The 19352-nt window shown below is 35.6% G+C and overlaps 1 protein-coding gene across 2 annotated transcripts in view; it reads left to right on the top strand.

Annotated features, from left to right (window-relative positions):
• PARP4 (poly(ADP-ribose) polymerase family member 4) overlaps positions 1 to 19352 on the top strand; it is a 54810-nt gene that overhangs the window by 32703 nt on the left and 2755 nt on the right. The window contains exons 21-35 of one of the 2 annotated variants that reach the window (XM_054824938.1): positions 614 to 695; positions 1114 to 1251; positions 2948 to 3143; positions 3384 to 3454; positions 4852 to 5039; positions 7179 to 7278; positions 8537 to 8707; positions 9106 to 9186; positions 11014 to 11094; positions 11880 to 11975; positions 13590 to 13736; positions 15100 to 15774; positions 16184 to 16249; positions 16903 to 17004; positions 19034 to 19136. In XM_054824938.1, coding sequence (XP_054680913.1) covers positions 614 to 695; positions 1114 to 1251; positions 2948 to 3143; positions 3384 to 3454; positions 4852 to 5039; positions 7179 to 7278; positions 8537 to 8707; positions 9106 to 9186; positions 11014 to 11094; positions 11880 to 11975; positions 13590 to 13736; positions 15100 to 15774; positions 16184 to 16249; positions 16903 to 17004; positions 19034 to 19136 — 2297 coding nt within the window. The remainder of the gene's footprint in view (positions 1 to 613; positions 696 to 1113; positions 1252 to 2947; positions 3144 to 3383; positions 3455 to 4851; positions 5040 to 7178; positions 7279 to 8536; positions 8708 to 9105; positions 9187 to 11013; positions 11095 to 11879; positions 11976 to 13589; positions 13737 to 15099; positions 15775 to 16183; positions 16250 to 16902; positions 17005 to 19033; positions 19137 to 19352) is intronic. The other variant, XM_054824944.1, reaches the window with a different exon arrangement.

The following is a 19352-nucleotide window of genomic DNA, read 5'->3' as shown; positions in this document are numbered from 1 at the left end:
AAACCAAAACATAAAATCCCCCAAACCCAACAAAAGCCGTGCACGTTGACCTCCATCTGCAATGTGATTCCATGACATCATATGGTATCTTTGTGTCTTTTATGTAGCTTGTATGATTGCACTTACCAAATTGCTTTTTAATGTCATTACAGAGCTAAACTAAGAAGCAAAGACTGGAAATTAAAGCTGAATAAGAAAAAAAGATGTGCAGTTTTAGCAGTGAGGTTTGGAATAGTTAGGGAAAATGATGAACTTGACTTCTCTGAAATCCAGTTTGGCTGTCTGTTATGAAGCCTTGCTTTAGAAAATAAAAATTAGATTACATGAAGAGATAATTGGCTAAAATGTTATGTAATGTGTTTCAGAGGAGATCATGTCAAATGACCTCTTGATCCCTTCTAACCTGCTAAACTATGAATACCTGTAGTGAATGAGTAGGGGATTCCTAGGGACAGAAACTTGTCTAACTAGTTCAGTATTCTCTGCTTTCATCCAAAGAGGTAAACAGGGCAGGAAAGATAGTTCCTTCTCATGGAGAAGTCATGGCATGCGCACTAAACATCATCTTCTCTGCAGTGCCATTCAGTTGTTTTTTTCTTTTCTCTTTATTTAGTGGATTTTCCGTGAATATGTCTATTGAAATGCCATCTAGTATTGAACGCATACGGAGTTGGACACATAAACTTAAAATAAAGGTAAATTAATTTCACTCTAACTATGCCTCTGCCTGGCAGTTCTGCTGTGTATTTAAAATGGAACTTTTATCCTAGAAAACGCTTGTGCCCGGTCTGTCTGGCTTTCTGCACTGTTCATTCTACAAATAGCTTGGTCCTCTGTTTCCCTCAGATGAAAATGTCTGTTGTGCTTGAAGCCTTTCTGATTTGGTTGTCTTCTTATCTAAAAATACATTCAGAAAAATGAATGATATTTTAAAGAATGTAATATGTAAATAGAAACTGTACCTTGTAAACTTTCTACAGCCTTTTTGGCAAAAAGCTTTGGGACTACCCCTATTAAATATGCTGTTGACATTCCCTGTTCTCACAAAGCAAATAATATTCACTATATTGTTATTAAATAAATATTTAAATGCCTATTTCCCTCCTTTTCTAGAAAACAGACTGCAAGGCTGTAATTAAGACTGTGGATAACAGCTCCTTGGACATTAGCGGCTTCCTTCTAGATATCTGGATTTCTCAGGTCTACCTACCTCGAATGTGGGTAGAGAAGCATCCCAACAAAATTAGTGAGGTGCTGCATAACTTGTACTGTTCATGAGATCATACTGAATATGCTAAAACATAATAAACAGGAACAGTTTAGTTTGGGTGGGTAAAAGATGAAGAACAATTTCACACCTGGACAGTGCTAATATGATCTGGTTTATTAAGCTGAGTATTCTTCAGAAATTAGTTTTGTTTTCAGTTGCATAGAATCTTGTTGCTTTTGTTTTATCATTTGCCTTGGAAGAGAGTAAATGGTTCAATACAGTGTCCAATCACTTGTGGTAAAACACTTTTTTTCTAACTGTTGTGCTGCTGTTTGTGTTTCATAGAAATGCAACTACAGTGTTTGATACAGATGTTGCATTTGCAGCAGTGGAAGTGAACAAATAAATTGTGGCTGGGGCTGGAACTAAGTAGCTTCATAGTCATGCAATCACTATTCTAATTAAAAATAAGTAAAATTTTAAACCATTAAATTTGCAGGGATGTGTTTACAACTTACAAATATTTATAGAATCTGTCAGTGTTTTAAGGCATTGGGCCTTCCTAGAAGATGTTGCATTCTGTTGTAGCTATCACTACTGCAGTGATTATTCTCAAAGGCATTTTACTCTTTTCTTTTTCACTAATAAGTGAAAAAGACATAGCTACAACTTTTAGCACTCTGGATCACCCAGAAACAGAATCCACCTGTGGTTATGTCACAGATGAGCTCATTATCACGACTGAAAAACATTAATAAAAGGTTAGGTAGGAAAGGAAGAATTAGTTCAACCATTTTACCTTCATGCACAATACTACTTGCCTGAGAAATACATTTAAAACTTAAAAGGGTGTCGTAAAACAGGTTATTACTGGTTATTGGAAGCTTTATCAATCTCTCGTATTACCTGTGAAGTCCTTGGCACTTTCAGTTATTTTCATCACCTTTGTATTTATATATTTATTTATTTAAAATAAGATGAAATGCTGCAGAGGTGAAATGTAAAGTTTTGGTGTTTTAATCTGTCAATCCAATGTGGAAATTGATTAAAATAAGTAAAATGACAGATAAGATTGTTTTCCTTCCTACAATGATGTCTTTTATTTTTCTTCCTTTTAATCAGAGTTGCTTAGTTTAAATGTATTAGTTTAGGGATTACTTTCCGATGACTGCAGTAATACTGGTATTCTCCCAAGGAAAGGAGAAAGAAAGAGATTCCTATTTGTGTTTCCAAAGTGCAAATCTTTTCTTCCCTATTGGAAACACTTTCACTCCTTGAAGCATTTAATTGTTTCACTTTTGAAAGCCTTTGTTTTTTATAGCATCTCTGTTCATGACAAGGACAATATGCACTTCTGGTTTACATATTTTTTTAATTCTAGTACTTCTCACAAATTTATGGTGGCAGTGATGATTATAAAAGGTGATATCTGTGATTTTTTTTTTTTTGGTAACTTGTAGAAGAGAATCCAGTGCTGTTTGCAGAAGAGTGAATCAGATAGGGACATGAAACCACAAAATTCCTTTTTCAGTTTTTCATATGAGACCTGGGATATAGGTAAAGGACAGGGAATTTGCACTTCTCAGGCATTAAGAGTAAATGACATATATTGGTTAAAACTTTGAAATATGGCTATATCTGCTCATTCCATAATAAGAAAAATGAAGATGCTTGGGTACATTTCTAACAATATAGTATTTGTCCACTGCGCTGATTATTTTGTTTCTCCCTCTGCAGGCTTGCATGCTTGTATTCCAACCAGAGTTTGAAACAGCATTTCAAGAACAGCAGCTGTCCAGTGAAATTATTATTTTATTAGATTGCTCGAATTCTATGGCAGGTTCAGCTCTACACCAAGCAAAGCAGATTGCTTTATGTGTTTTGGAACTATTTTGGGTCAGACAAAGAGTGAATGTAGTCAAATTTGGCACAAGTGAGTTCCTCTATTTCCTTTTTACCTGAGAGCCACCGTTTTTACCTTCTTGTCACGGCTTAATTTTATGTATATCATTATTATCAAACCAGCATAATACACTGAGCTGCAACCGGGAACATGTAGCAGTATGGAATACTTCTACTCTGATATTCCAGTCATAAAACTTAAACTTGTGTTTCCATATTGTTGCTACATGCTTAATATTTCAGTGCTCTTAATATCAATCTTTATTCACAGATTTCACAGAATTTTCTTCTTGTTCAATGAACATCATAAATGATTTGGCATCACTGAAGGAGTTTATTACAGTAAGTAAATGAGTTTGGTTGTATTCTAAAGAACGCTTCTTTGTATGGGATACTTATCATTGCGAAACTCTGTTATGCAGCTTTTCCTCTTTTTTTTTCTTTTTCTTTAGGCCGTTTTCTAAGATTTTTCTGTAATTTAGTCTATTTGAAGTCTATTTTCCCTAGTAACAAGCACAGCCACATCTGAATATTAATTTCAGTTTGGTTTTAAGAGATTGCTTAAGTTGTTATTTTGAAGCTGAGTAGCTATCAGTGTTAGGATATTTTTCAGTGTTTCCCCCTAAATTTATCTTTTGGAGTTTCGTACCTCTCATTGCCTGCTCACAGTGGAAAGAGAGGAAATGATAGACTTCCCTCTGGAAATCTATAATTTGTAAGTGAAGGCAGCACTTAGGCCAAAGGACTTTCAGTGAAAGGAAGATGCTTTTGGCACCAAAAGATCAGATGTAGACTACTTAGGACAAGAGGTTTTGGTTAGTACTGTATCTTGTGAGTGCTAGAATTAGGCTTCTCATTTGCAACTAAAGCTCCTTGATGCTAGCATAATGCCTAAGATACTAATATAATGGGTGTCTTGAAAATGGGATGTTAAAATGCAAATGGTGATCAGTGCAGAGTAACACAAAGGGGAAAACAACACTAACTATACCTGTACATGGCTGGGCTTCACCCAGAAAAGAGATGCTGGAGCCATTGTGAATAGTCATTCTTAAATGGTACCGCAGTGTTCAGTAGCAATCAGAAAGGTACACAGGTAGCTGTGTAAATCTGTATTGCTGTGGCTTCTTGAATGCTGTATGCACTTCTGGTTGTTCCATCTCAAATTGAAGAGGTAGGGAGACAGAAAACAAACATGGCCAGATATATGGAACAGATATATACTGTACAAGGAGCGGATTCATCCTGATTTTTTTTAGCCTCTCGTGAATCCTTACACAGTCCTTTTCATGCATAATAAATATAACAGAACTTCTTGTTGTGCTTGATGTAGAGGATAAACTGTAATTCAGTTCAGAAAGTGGGTCAGGCAAATTAAAAGGTAGAGCTGTAAATAGCTTTTAGGTGCAATAGTCTGGATGAAAACACCAGTTCAAGAAGTCCCCAAACCACTGATTACTAAAAGCTTTGCAAATAATGTAGGAGAAAAATTTATCTTTTTTTCTTACCTATTTTGCCTGTGCCTTTTGCCTGAGCCAGAGAAGATACAGGACTAGATGGACCTTAAGCTCTATCTCCAATACTAATTATAGAAGAGCAGGAGCAAATAAAACTTGAGAAGTAATAATTTATATTTGGAAACCAGGAGTCGTGTAATGAAATAAATATTAAATTATACATTATATGTTATTTTAGGAAAAAATAAATTCAAACTAAAATTGTAATACTTGACTTTTCAGTCTGCTACTGCAACATTGGGAAACACTGATTTATGGAAGACCTTACATTACTTAAGCCTGCTATTTCCTTCTCAAGGACACCGTAACATTCTTCTAATATCAGATGGACATATTCAGAATGAGAGTGTGACCTTCCAGATTGTGAAAGATAATGTCCAACATACAAGGTTATTTACATGTGGTGTTGGGTAAGTACAAAGTTAGCTAGCAATTGCATTTGTTTAAAATCATTGATAATTTATTCAAAGTGAGAGGCTAATAAGCTGACAACTGTCAGATGCCTGAGTGTACTGTCTTAAATATATATGTAGGTTTAGATTAAATGTAGAAATGTTTGTGTACCTTTAATAATGGAATGGAAAATATGTAAGGAATTTCAAAGATCAGATACCTACAATAACGTTAATTCCATGTCCAGGTAGTCTTACATATTCATATCTTTCCTCATTATAACTACTTTACTATTTAAGAGTTTAATTGGACAATACAAGAGTTAATGTTTTAAAATTTTGCATTTCATGTTTTGGTGTAGTCTCATTTTAATAGTGCAATTTCAATGCAATGTTAATAGTTGTATCATTTTATTATTTAATTTTCATTTGTTTGTAAGGTATTTACTTAAAGACAAAGTAAGCACTAGACTTCTCAGCCATCAGAGGAACAGGCAAAACCTCACTGAAATGAATTGTAATGTAGTTTGACTGTTTTCAGTAACAACAAACTGGAAAGATATATATATGACTGAAACAACTTTTTAAAGAAAAAAAAAATGGGTCACAGTTACATATTTCACATAAAAATGGGAAAGGTTCAGGGAGGTTCTTACCATATCCTGGGAGGCTTGGCAAGGATACATCATAATAAAGACCAGTGGTGAGGGTCATGTTCTTCTAGAGCTTTTTTGGTTTTTTATGTCACCTTCACCATAGCTCTGACAACATTCCCTAGGTCTGACGGCTGTGGGCCCTCTCCCAGCACTAGGCAAGCACACCCTTCAGGCCGGGTACCAGACATCCCAGGGCACTTCAGAGTAATCATATGTTATGACTAGAATAGAATTTGCATCACCACATAATAAAGAGCAGATTGTATGTGTCTATTAGCAGCACACTGACACTATTTTCAACATACATACATTCCTGTTGTGTTCCTGTTCAGCATATTTAGGGTCATTGATTATTGGTTATTGGTATGATGGAACTATGCGTGGCAATGGCTTACCTCAGTGCTGGTAGTCTGAGAGGGCATAGCTTCAATGGTTCCTCCTGGCCCCTAACATTAATGTGCTAGTGTGCAACAATCTGCTTTCAGTAGGCAGGGTCTGCATTTAACGTGTTACATTGGTACAGTAATAATGGTGAAGAAGTGTAAAAGAGAAGTTCACTCTGGTTCATACTCGTGTGTAGACAGAATGTTTTCTAGAAGGCTGAATTAATAAAGAATACTACATCTGTTTTATTTATGATAATTCTCTCTCAGTAAATGAAAAAAACCCATTTTTAAATAGTGCAAGATTTGTACTTTACAGAGTTGTACAAGGCAGCAAAATCTATAGAAAGACTTTTAAAAGACCAGTAAACTTTAAACCCAAGATATTATGTGTTCTTAGCATAGAGACAATTGTACTATTTAATTTTGCCTTGAGGGGTTTTGGTGTGGATTCACTAGGGCACTAAGACAGTTCTATGGTCCTGTTGAGGAATGAGTCTACTTTGTGTCTGGCAAAAATTCAAGACATACTGGGCTGTTTCTCACACAAAAGAATTCTCATCTGCTTAATTGTTCTCCTTTAATCCTCTATAAAGCTTTCATTTGTGTATATACCTACGAAGTAGCTTCACAATAGTCAGACTATTGGTGAGCAGAGCCTGCTGTTCTATCAGGCTAGTAAGTGTTACCATAGTGGTTATATCCATGTTGTTCAGATAGTACCATTCTCTAGCTGACACTGGATTTGGCTGTGAGATGGCTGTGTCCATGCTAAATAGCTCTGCTGAGATTGAGGCTAATTAGTTTAAGATCAGCATCATTTTAATGCAGTCTTATTGGTGTTTGAAACTAAGTTAATTTCTCTGCACAGCCCTGCACTGTGACATGTAAAAACTCATGTACCATGTAATTTCCTCTGATGTTGTCAGGAAATCTCTAATATAGCAGCACATTCAGTGGCTCAGTTGCTTTCAGTTGGTCTGTCCCCTGAAAAAGGGATAGAATTTTAAAAATTCAGATTCAAAAAACTTGCAGTACTAATTAAAACCAAAATACTTACAAATAGAATCAGATGAACAATTTAATTCAATAATTACATAAAGAAATTTTTTTGTTAGTTCCACAGCAAATCGTCACATGCTGAGATCTTTGTCCCAATACGGTGCTGGAGCATTTGAATACTTTGACCCAAAATCAAAGTATAACTGGGAGGCAAAGGTACATTTATAAATCTTGACTATATTCAGTATGTGATCTGTCTGATATATCAATATCTGATACTGCATATCTTCAGTATCTCAAAATGAGAATTGCTACTTTTCATGGGATCACGTAGCTTTGCTATTACGATAAAATAGATAGTTCAAGAAACATTTGATAGAAGGTGGAAGGGCGAGATACTTGTCTCTTAAGCCTTCTTTTATTTTAAATATAAATTGTTACTGAGAAAGAGTAGTATTTAATTTGTGTATTACAAAGGTGTCTTATTTTCAGCAAGAACACATGCTATAGAAAGGGGCATGAGAGCTGTAGAGAACCCTCAGTTCTTCCATAAGGGAGGGCATTTGTCCCTGCAGTTGCCCTGCCTTCTCATTCAGACTGGTCACTGCATGGGTAAAAGAAAACAAGAAAGCCATGACTTATTTTATTTTTTCTATTATTTTTGAGAGGGCTCCTGTACTTTTCTTGGTAAGTGCAATAATACCAACTTGGAAAAAGTTTTTAAAATGTCAAGCTATATAAATAATTGTCCTTGACTGGAAAAACATGGCTTTACTTCTGTCATAGGTCACAGCCCATCTACATTGGCCATGCTATAGTGATGAGGCCTGTAGCAATTGTATTCTATAACTTTTGACTGTTGGTGCATCGAGAAGTTTCAGGCAATTAGGACCCCATGCGTGCTGCTATGCAGTTTCCCTCTGTATTTATGTGTCTACAGCACTGTCCTACGCCTTGAATCTGGTCCCTCCTGGAACAGGGACAGTAGAGAAGGTGCTGCAGCAAGGTTAGGATCTGGCACATGTTTGCCTGGAGGAATGGATAAAAGCACAGATTCCTCCTCTTGCTATTTTGGCTGTCATTTGAGGGATATATGCAGAACTATCCAGAGCAGGCCATGGAGATGTGCAGAACTGTTCACATTTCTCAGAGTTCACATGTAGGAGATGGTGCTAAGTGTAGCAGGCCATGTTCCCCACCCTCTTTGGCAACCCTGATTAATAGAAACTTTACTCTCAAATTTCAGCTTTTACTTAAAAGAAAGCTCATTATTCCAGAAACCAGTACAATAATGGCTGAGTGATTCTCCTTATTACCTCTAAACATTAGACTAATTTTTATGAGTAATAGTATGTGGCTTGTTTTAGTTGTTAAAAAAAAAAAAGAAAAATTAGTTCCATTCACATGGGATTTTCTATTGAGAGATTATGTTTTCTTTTGAAAGCCTACTAAATTGTTTTGCTTCTTTACACAGATACAGAGCCAAGTATCTAGAATATTTTCTCCAGGATGCAGTTCAGTTTCTATTAAATGGCAACAGTTTAATATAGGTGCACTAGAGCCAATGCAGGCTCCTGCTCAAATACGGTCTTTATTTAACAATGAGAGACTTCTTGTCTATGGATTCATCCCTCACTGTACTCAGGTAAAGACTGGAATACACATGCACTACTGGATAGAAATTCAAATGTAAAACAATCACAAAGGAAATATTATATTCTATTATACAGCCTCTCTGCAGCATGCACTTAGCTTCTTTTTCATTGCTAAATATAATTAAGTTACTATTTAATGGTCATTATTAGTCCTTCCTCTAAAAAGTAGAGAGGAAAAATTTAATGTTCATATAATTGTGCTTTGATAAATACAGGATTCCTTTACTTGTGATTGTCCCCTTGTTTTAGGGGACATGTCTAATCCTAGACATGCAAAGACTTACAGATTTGAGTTATATTTGGGAGACAGAACAGCACGCATGTGTGCTGATAACATAGCATGAGAGAGAAGGAAACAGTTTTGGGTTGTTTTTTTTTTTTCTTGTAGGCCACCCTAAGAGCAGTAATAAATAACCAAGAACTCGAGACCGTGGTGTCAACTACTGAACTACAGAAGACGACAGGAACAGTGAGTTTGGCCAACATAATTTGTACATGCCGTAGTGAGACAAGCTGCTTTAAACAACTACGTGCTCCTTCATGCTGTTTTGCAGGAATTGAAAATCCTGTTTTCAGCAGCTCTTGCACTTTTATTTTGGCTTCTGATGTTTTAACACAGACCTTCAGTTTTCAGACTTTTAAAGGGAAACTGTTTTACATAGAAGTGTCACCTTTCTCTGTGCTTTCTAACACAAAACTTAAGCTTCTCACAATACGAAGCGCTGCTTATTTTGGCAGCCTGTTTGGGCTCTAGCTTTATCCTTGAATTGGCTGTTCTTCACGCGACCTCTGTGAAGAAGCTGCAGCAGCATTATCTTTCATGTTGTAAATTGTTGTTATGTGGAACATCTCATTGCTAGTCTGTCTTCTCTTGAAATGTATGGAAAAAGAGACAGTAAAGTGTTAGTAGCCTTTCCTCTGCTTCACTAACAATGACATTAAGGCGTCTTTATGCAGAAGAAAGCACGGCCCCCATTTTGAAAAGGAAAACAAACCAAAAAGAGCCATTTATTAAATCTAACAGGTGTCAACTTTCCGTAATAATTCTGATATGACTGTCACCCCTTCCTCACTAAGGGAAGCTGATTTGTTTTCAGATAGGAATGATTTTGTTCCCTATTTAGTGTAATCTACTTTGAAAGCCACTATTGTGGGGTTGGTTTCCACAAGGACAGTTGGTTTCCAGGGACGTGCTCTTCTACAGGCAAATAAAATTGGCAAGCAGAAGCAATGTACTTGCTAGCCACAATGAATTTTTGCTTTTATAAAAATACCTGTACTACAAATTCCAGGTGCAATTAAAAAAAAAAGTAAGTTTTGAAAGGTGTAAACTGAAATGGGAAAATGATAAAAAACAGGGTCAAAATTAGAAGCAAATTATTAATTCTTGATGCTTTAGATGAAATCCAAGAATTCCTACCTGTTTCTTTTGCCAATTCACCTTAGCTCAAAAAGTAACTATTTCCTTAAGAGGTTTTCTTCAGAAGTGGCTCTCTTTAGTATCTATGATATTCTTCCAAAAATGAGCCAGTGGGAATATTTTGGCAATGGAAACTGGAATACAGCTGGACTTTACCACATTGCCCCTACAAAGCTCCCTCTCTTTGTTAGCTTTAACATATTGAAAAGACCAAAATTGTTTTTCTTTTCTATGAAAGACTAGTTTAGTTCAAAAAGTAAATTTCTGGTTAGGACAGTTCAGTATTTGCCTTTTCTGTGTACAACCCCTCAGATCAAAAATTACTTGATTTTGGCAGACCTGATTTTTTTTTTAAAGTTGAACAGTCTAGACTGTTTATTTTTCCCCCAAGTTCTGTATTTTTATGGATAGGATTAATTTACTTCATGTATATAGATATTGTTGTTTAAATCTGAGGTAGTTGTCCAGGCTTTGTTTACAGTCAGTGGAGAAAAATGTGTACATCCAGGAGCATTCTTCCTACCTGTTTTAGTTAGCTGTTTTGAGCTGATACTAATTGTCTGGTAGAATTTTTCTGTTTGTTTGCATGCTCACTTTTTTTTTTTCCCTCACCTTGACTCTAGAGAGAATGTGCGCAACAAGTAAAGACCTGGGTATTTTTTAATTTGCTGAAATTAATGAAATAAAAATGTACCTTAGGTGCAGGTTGTGATTGCTTTTCAAATGCAGAATTAGCTTGACCTTTCCTTAGAAAATGAGGTTCTATGTAAATATGAAAGTTAATTGCCTGAAGCTGGACCTCATAAATGAAATGAAGAATTTTAAAAAAAAAAAAAAGTTACTACTCTTTTATCATCAGTTTTGCTTTCCCTCTAGGTGCTGCACAAACTTGCAGCAAGAGCTTTCATTAATGACTATGAAGATGGGATTCTTCATGAGAATGAAACAGAACATGAGGTTTGATAATCTGAAATAAAAAGTATATCTTTAAAATGCTAAATAGCAAACATTTCAGTGGAATAGAGAAGTTTTTCTTGCTTTGTTAAATATAACTAGAAGGTTGCAATCCTAATATTTTAATGTTAAAGTCACAATATAGTAATAACCTCCCAGATAATATTTTGAAAACTTTTGGGAGAGTCTTTTCTTCTTCTTTGTTATAAGAATGTCATCTGTTGCCATAACGTGTGCCTATTTTTCCTGATCTGTACCCTGTCATTGTAGGCCATAGGTGATTGTTCTTTTCCTGTGACATAGAACATTTTAGTTTCATGAAGATCAATACGTATTAGTCCGGCAAAAGTCCATAGCTTTTGTGTAGGATATGATGGAAGATAACAACCTGTGTTTTACAGATAGACTTAATGATCTGATGATCTGTTAAAAAAATGGCTTTTAGCTAGTTAAAAACTTACCATATTGCCACCTTGGCTTATTTGAGACTTTAGACTAATTCTTCTTATAAAGCATAGCTGCTGCTTACACTAGAAGAAGGATAGAACCCAAAGAAGTGTAACTAGAGGAAATGCATATCCCTGCCCAAAGCTGAATGAGGGAGTAGAAGAAAGTTAGAAGGGAGTAGACAGTTAGGCAGGCCAGTATACTCACAAGCTCTTCCTTTTACGTGTCCCTATTTAGAGTGCATAAGTGTGTTTACAGGTATGTGTTCAGTTTTGACGTTGTTTCTTTTAGCTGATTGTATTTTTTCTGCCTCTTCCACTTGTTAATACTTAACCATCTAGATGAAGAAACAAGTCTTGAAAAACATGATTATTCGCTTCAGCTTGGAGAACTCAGTTATAAGCCAGTTTACAAGTTTCGTTGCAGTTGAGAAAAGGGTACGTTTTCTACATAATATCTTGTTTCCACTAGCTTCTCTGTCAAAAGACTCTAAATTCTGTAACCTTGTACATATCAAAACTAGTCTTCCTTGTGCTGAACAATTATTCTTTTAAAATAGCGCTAAAACTATTATTTTTGAGATTCTGCAATGTAGCAAGTTATTTTCCTTTTCTCTCTCTTACATTGCTTGTCCTTACTTTACAAACTTTGTCAATCTGTGTGTTCCTGTTGTGATTTGCTACAAGGGTTTGTAATTCCTGATAGTGCTCTGGGAGCCAGCTAGGTCAAAGAGTACTCTTCAATCCTGGGTGCATAAGCCACAGAACCCTTTCTCATAAAAAGTAAGGATGCCAAACTATAGCAAAATGGCCACTCTAGCCATGGATTGCTGAACTAATGGATTTTGTATTGGCAAAAGTCATTCTAGGGGAGTCTGTGTCAGGTGGAAGTCACAAGGAGAGCATAACTTGAAAAAAAAAAATTTTCCTGTTTTTATTGTTTCATCTTGATGTCTACATTATTACAAAAAAAAAAACCCAATACCAGTAGCATATGTACATGATAAGAGTTACATTTTTCTGGAAATATTGCTTTCCTGACTAACAACTCCAACATTTGCAGTTAAAGATCAAAAGATAGACATGCATTTCAAAAAAAATCTGATTAAAAAGCAACTATAAAATGGAATGCTGTGAAGTTATTAGAAATTCCCAGGTCAAGGACTACTCTTCAAAATAAGGTAATTCAAGTGAGTCAATTTAAATATCTTTCTGTAATGCACCTGAATATTCCATCTGGTACATAACAGAAGCAATATTCAGAAGAAAAAATATGTTGCAGATTAGCAAGGGAACACCTGTGTGATTTCATGAGCTAGTTGTTTACAAAGGGTGTCAACAGATCATGATCATCTGTCATTCTGATTTTTATATAGCTGTTTTTGCAATTCTTCAAAAGATTCAGTTTCCCCTTGTTGATATGATGCCTCTCAAAAAACAGACTTCTAGAATGTTATGTTTGAATTATGTCTGGAAATATAATAGCTTTAATCTCATTTCTAGTCTAGGATGATTTTTTTGACCCAGTGGAACAAAGCATTGCAGACATCTTAAGGCAAAAGCACCTCCACACACAATGTAGTACCATGCAGAAATACCCAAACTAGCCCATTCAGCTTGGCATTGTATTATCTACGTAATTTGTCATCTTAACATGATTTTGCAGAATGCAATGTATTTTAAGCACATCTATTATAATGCTTATGTTTGTTTTCCTTTAAAGGGTGGGAATAGGATTCTGACAAAAAGAAGTGCACAAGATTTGGATTTTATTTCCATTATGTGGATTTGAACAGATTATACATACAAATATACACTGTCCACCTTTATACTTCATGTGAATCTAATTACTGATGATATATTGTCCCTCAATACAGTAAAAAATGTGAAGTTACATTTACTGGTTTTTGTATATACTGACTATTTTTAATGTACTGTGTTATCCACTTATTCCCTGTTTTCAACACATTTCAAACTCACAAAAAAAAAAGGCACTGTCTCTATAATGCCAGAGAATTTTCAGGTTCGTAACTGTGATGCATTTTAATTTAGGATGCTAATGAAAATTGTTCTGCTGATGCTCCAAACATCCTGAAAATTATAGCTCAAGAAGATGTAGATTTTTTACCTTACATGGACTGGGACCAAAAGTCAATGGAATCTGGCTTATTTTCAGAAGGAATTGCCTTTGGTGCCCTGGTAATTACATTTAATATATGTTTTTATTGCTAACATTTTTGGTATATTATCCAAAAGTAGTGCCATATTGTATGTGTAACCATATAGTAATTGTTCATTAAATCTGGTGGGGTTTTTTTAGTTATTTTGAAAATAATGCCACACAACTACTGTGTGGAATTTTACTATAAACATGAAGGTTTGGAGGAACTTGTCCCAGAGTAAAGTACACTTAAAAATATCGTATGTAGCAGAAGTTCTGAGAGACAATATAATAGTACAGACTTCTCCCTTCCAGAACTAACACCTGTTAGAGCATTCTCTTACAAGAATATGCTAGTGTAAATGAAGCCTTAAATTTAGCTCTAAGAAACTGGGGGGAGAGGCAGGGAGTTTCAAGGAAAAACAAGGTATTGATCCATAACTAAGTCTCCACTAGCAGAGAAGTACAGCCAAAGCAGAGAGACTACTGGGAATGGGGATAAGCATGACTGGAAGAAGAGGACATATTGCTAGCATGCAGTGGGACAGTCTCTGGGATGAGGACGATCAATGAGAGAAACTTGAACTAGTGACATAGGATGTTTGCTAGTTATGGTGGCGCTCTCGACTGGAAACGACAAGATGCCTGCATCAGTTAGCCAGCAGGTGTAATTCTGTCAGTCCATAAAGTCTTAACAGATTAAAGCTTTACATCTCCAAATTGTGTGGGCACTCAAGAAAATCATTATTTGTCTATTAAATTATATTGCGCATCACCATGATGTGCATTTACTACAACTCAGGAGCATCATCTCAGCCTGTAGTCCGTAATGTATTAAGACTGAGATATTTAGAATGGGATCTGACTGTGTGTTCTACAACTTAGATCAACTCATATAAAGCCATTTTCTTGATCCTTTGGCCCAAGAATTCCTAGACGGAAGAATACCAAACATCTACATTGGTGGAGGGTGGCAGTATAGCCCAGGCTCACTAGCTTGCATGCAGCAGCTACTGGACCTCAGCTGGTACGTGTGCCAGAACTGCAGCACAAGCAGGATCCATGCTTCACTTTGTGTAGATCTATCTTCTGTGTTTCTACAACAGTATTGTACTGTGGAACTTTCTTGGCTCATAATCATCATTATGTTAATAATTTTTGGTTTAATAGTGTCAAATACCTCTCTGGTCATATTTTGTCACAGTCACATTTTCCTTTGAATTTGCTCAGTGTAAGGTAGAACAGGGTAAGAAAATTTTAACTTAACTGATACATTACTTTCATTTTGAACGTACGAATGACAGTATAATGATACTGCATACAATATAAGAAGAAATACCATTTTGATTAAAAAGAGAAAAGTATCTTACTAATTCTGGAATTATTTTGTTTCCTAAACAGGGATCTTCCCCATCAGTAGCTGATTTTTGTTCAGCGGATGTCCTAAGTGAGGAAGTTGAACCTGAAAGCTTCCAATTTCAATCCAAAGAAGTTCCTATTACTCAAAAGAGCATCTCACCAAAAAACATGGCAAAGGGCTTTGCGAATGCTTCTGAACTTAAACGTAATGTCTGCAATCTCAAATCAAATTTCTGTTTTCATAGTAGTATCCCAATGAAGAGACCATCTGGAACACAGTCACCTTCACTATATGACTTTCATCTGCCAAATGTTGCTGAACCTTTCTCGTCATTTGGTTTTAAACCTTTTAAGCCAGTAGGAGGAATTGATCTGACTCAACAAAAATCACTTCAGACACCTGCACTTGAAAAATCAGATGTTTGTGTGGACATTCCTGAACATGCTCCTCCTCCTATCCCTCCTCCTGCCTGTCTTTTTCAAATACCGGTAGGAGACAGGAAACATGTTGATTCTTCTTCTGTTGCTGCAATGCAGGGTTTAGTATTGCTTAGTTCACCTGCCACATGCACAAATTCTGAAAAGAATAATGTTGAAAAACAAGTTACTCCGAAACCTCGTGTTGCATTGCAACAGTTAAGGTGTAACGCAAAGATAGCACGTCAGTGTGATGTTATGGCTCCTGAAGAGGGATTTAGTAAGGAGTTTAAGGCTGTGGTAAGTCTTCCATCAGTAGTCTTTTATATATAGGATGCTATATGTCATGTTGAAATCCAAGCTGCATTCAGCTAATGAAAGCTGCCTTTAACATTTGCGTTTAAAGGTTCATGGATGCACAGCCAAAGAAGAACATGGCAAGGCTGGTAATAAGGCTGCTCTCCAACTCAAGAAATCTGAACCTGAAATGCAGAAAGCATTCCTTTTGATTGTTTGGGTTTTAGTTATGCTTTTTCAAAGTGATAAATCTTATACTCTGAATTCTGTCACTTGTTCCTTACTACTTTAAGGCGACTTTACAATGGCATTACTTTGTATCATGAAGTAGTAGCTATATGGGTGGTACAATAAGATTCTTAATGAACACTGCTCTGTTCAGGAACAATCTTTGTGTTTTATGTCAACACAGAGGATTCAGGAAAGACACCCATTCAGTTCGGTAAATAGGAATGAAATTCCTGAGCTCCAAAATCAGGTGCAGTACCCATCCTCTATTCATGCAATACCTAAAAGTAAGATATGAGTAGAAGGAAAAATTATCTTCAGCCTTGCCCTGAGATAAACATTTTGTAAATGATTTTGCTTTCTTTGCTTTATAAACTGATTTTATAAAGAGCATGGTGACATCAAAGTCATGCTATTTTTTGTTCCTTTCATGGGCAATCCATCATGCTTAAGAAACAGTATAAAAATCAGAGCCAACAAGTGGTGATAACGTTTCCAGAGTCAAATTTTACTCTGGATTTGCCCGGTTCAAGGTACAGGCTAAGAAATTTTTCTTTTAAACAATAATGTTTTATTTTGAACATACAAATGACAGTATAATGATAATGTGCATAATACAAGAAGACATACAGTTTTGATTAAAAAGAGAAAAAAAGTCTCACTAACTCTGAATTATTTCACTCCATGTAATTTTGTAAACAGGAACTTTGTCCAGCTGTAGCTGATGTTTGTGCAAATCCTTTCCTAAATGAGAGAGAATGAAACTTTTTCAACCAGAAAAAGAGGTTTCTGTTTAAAAAGAGGAGTGTTTTTTAAGCTTTTAAATGTAATTATTTTGTATCATGATGTAGTAGCTGCATGGGTAATGGTCATAAGATTCTTAGTGAACATTATTCTCTCCAGGAACAATCAAGATGTTTTATGACAACAGAAAAAGAAAGGATTCAACAGAGAATTTCGTTGTCTTCTGTAGACTGGAAAGAAATTTTTGCACTCCAAAATCAGGTACAGTACCCATAGTCTGTTTGTGCATTACTTAAAATATAGGTAGAAGGAAAAAATATTTTTACTTTAATCCTGTCCTGAGATAAAGTAAAATACATTTATAAAATGTTTATAAACAGATTTTACAAGTACGTGCTGACATTAGTCATGCTATGTTTTATTGCTTTCACGGGCAACTCAGCAATGGGTATGTAAGGAACAGTATAAAATGAGGGCTGACAGGTAGTAAGTAATACACCTCCAGCACCTTTTTACAGCCTCCATCAGTTTGCAGCTTGGGGGCTTCCTGGGACAAATATAAAACGTAGAGTGGAAGGTAAGTGGAAGAAGTGGATGCAAATAATGCCCATTATGCAAGAAAATGAAAACTATTTGGGTTTTAGAGGATTGGACTGAGAGATGTTGCAGCAGGAACTTCCCCTGGACACTCAGACCAATTGCTAGGGAAACTGAAGGAAATTGTACTAGCCAAGAATCTTGCAGGTAGGAGTCAGAGCAGGTAATGTTTAGTTTTGTTGCGTTTGCTATGTCCCTCATGGTAGGAGAAGTCCCTGTCCTGCATAACCTATTGCCAGTTTGGTGACCCTGCCAACTTAAGGGGTGAGGTCATGATCAACAATCAGGTAGTGGCTTGCACAGTCAATATCTCTAAGCAATAAACAGAAGGACATTTTCAAGAGTTTTACATGATCCAAGCGAAGAAGCCACCGTGGGATGCCCTCAGTGGAGACTCCTGTCATTTTTTGGCAGAGATTGGCCCATTGAGGGTACGTTGAATTCCCTTTTGCTAGGAGTACATCCTGTACACTAGATTCAGTAAGTCTTCCAGGTGCCCCAGCTTCATGTTCCTTTGTGCAGCAGAGTCCACCTAGTATTTGCATCCTCATCACACTTTCTTGCTATTTGTTGAAAGCACTGCTTCTTTCTGTGTGTAATTAATTTTATTTTATGTATGAAGGTTGTATGTGAAAGTTGTATAGCCAACCTCAGCATTAAGAAGAGATACATATTTTTCCTATATTTCTGACAGGACACTTTTATCAAATTATTTCTAAACATTGAACCATTACCACATGCCACATGGATACCATGGGAATTAGAGTAGTGGACTTGTGATTGACTCTTGTGGGAATTAACTCCTGAACTGCAGCCCAAGAGTTCTTTTTCAGCGGAACTTCCAATTGCTGAATTTTAAAAAGAAAATTTCTCATGGTTTTTTACACTAATTAAACTAAATATTCTATAGATTTTCACTTTTTACATAATTTGGATAATTACTATCTAAACATCCCTTTTAAATCATGTATTATCTTCTAAATTACCTTAAATGGTTATAAATTTGTATCTACGGTTATAGTTTTCTAAGACATAAAGCTGCAAGGACAAGTAAAGTTTCAAAAGTATTAAATATTGAAGAGTAAGTACGTGAACATCCTGTTGAAAGCTTCTCTTCCATCTAACCTGAGGTTAGCAAACCATTTGGCAGATAATTTTAATTATGAGAGTTGTCTAATTTTTGGCAGGAAAAGTCAGATAAAATAGGATTGGTTTTGTTAATAGTGCATTTAATAATGTATAGAGTAAACTTAATTTTATAGAGACTTCATTCTCAGCAGAGGACAGGGATCCTTTATTGTTTCTTTTGAGTAAAAGGAATGCTTATTTTTTTAGCACCTTTAAAAACAATTTTCAGAAGGAATTTGTTTGAAATAAATTTGAAAAGGCTAGTGTTGTCATTGTGCATACTTTATATGGGAGTGATTTCGAAATTACTTTGTTGTTAATGTTTAAGGGTTTTTTACAAGGTAGGCTAACTACAACATCCCAGGTCAATTATGGACGTTTGATGTATATCAAAGGTTTTTGAAGTTTAATATTTGAATCACCTAAATTCATTATGTGGATTTCAGGTGTTTGTATAAGCTTTTTTAAAAAATTAAAGTAATTCTATGTTTTGTTTTTTTTTTCTTGCCAAATACGTTTTGTGTCCTGAATCTTTGGCTTATCCATATCTTTGTTTATTCCATAGGATGGTTCTTGGAATCTCAGTCCACAGTTGGGAAAAATCTTGAAATTTGATGCTGATGATTTAATTAACAATTTCCTTATTAGAAAAGGCATTCAGTCACTTGGTAAATATTTTTCTGTCATTAAAAAGCAGTACATACAGATATTTCCTAGCTGTATGTGTTATTACTCTATATGTATAGTGGAACTCGCAATAAGATATGCTCAGAATTTAAATGGATCTCTTCACTTAAAGTTCTCAAAAGTGCCTGATTTTAATAATACAGTTTTTTTCTCAACTTCTCTCACAATGTTGTGTCCTGATTGCTAAGCACATCTCC

The sequence above is a fragment of the Grus americana genome, chromosome 1, assembly GCF_028858705.1.
Source record: "Grus americana isolate bGruAme1 chromosome 1, bGruAme1.mat, whole genome shotgun sequence".
Lineage (NCBI taxonomy): Eukaryota > Metazoa > Chordata > Aves > Gruiformes > Gruidae > Grus > Grus americana.
This window is presented reverse-complemented; position numbering and strand designations above follow the sequence as displayed.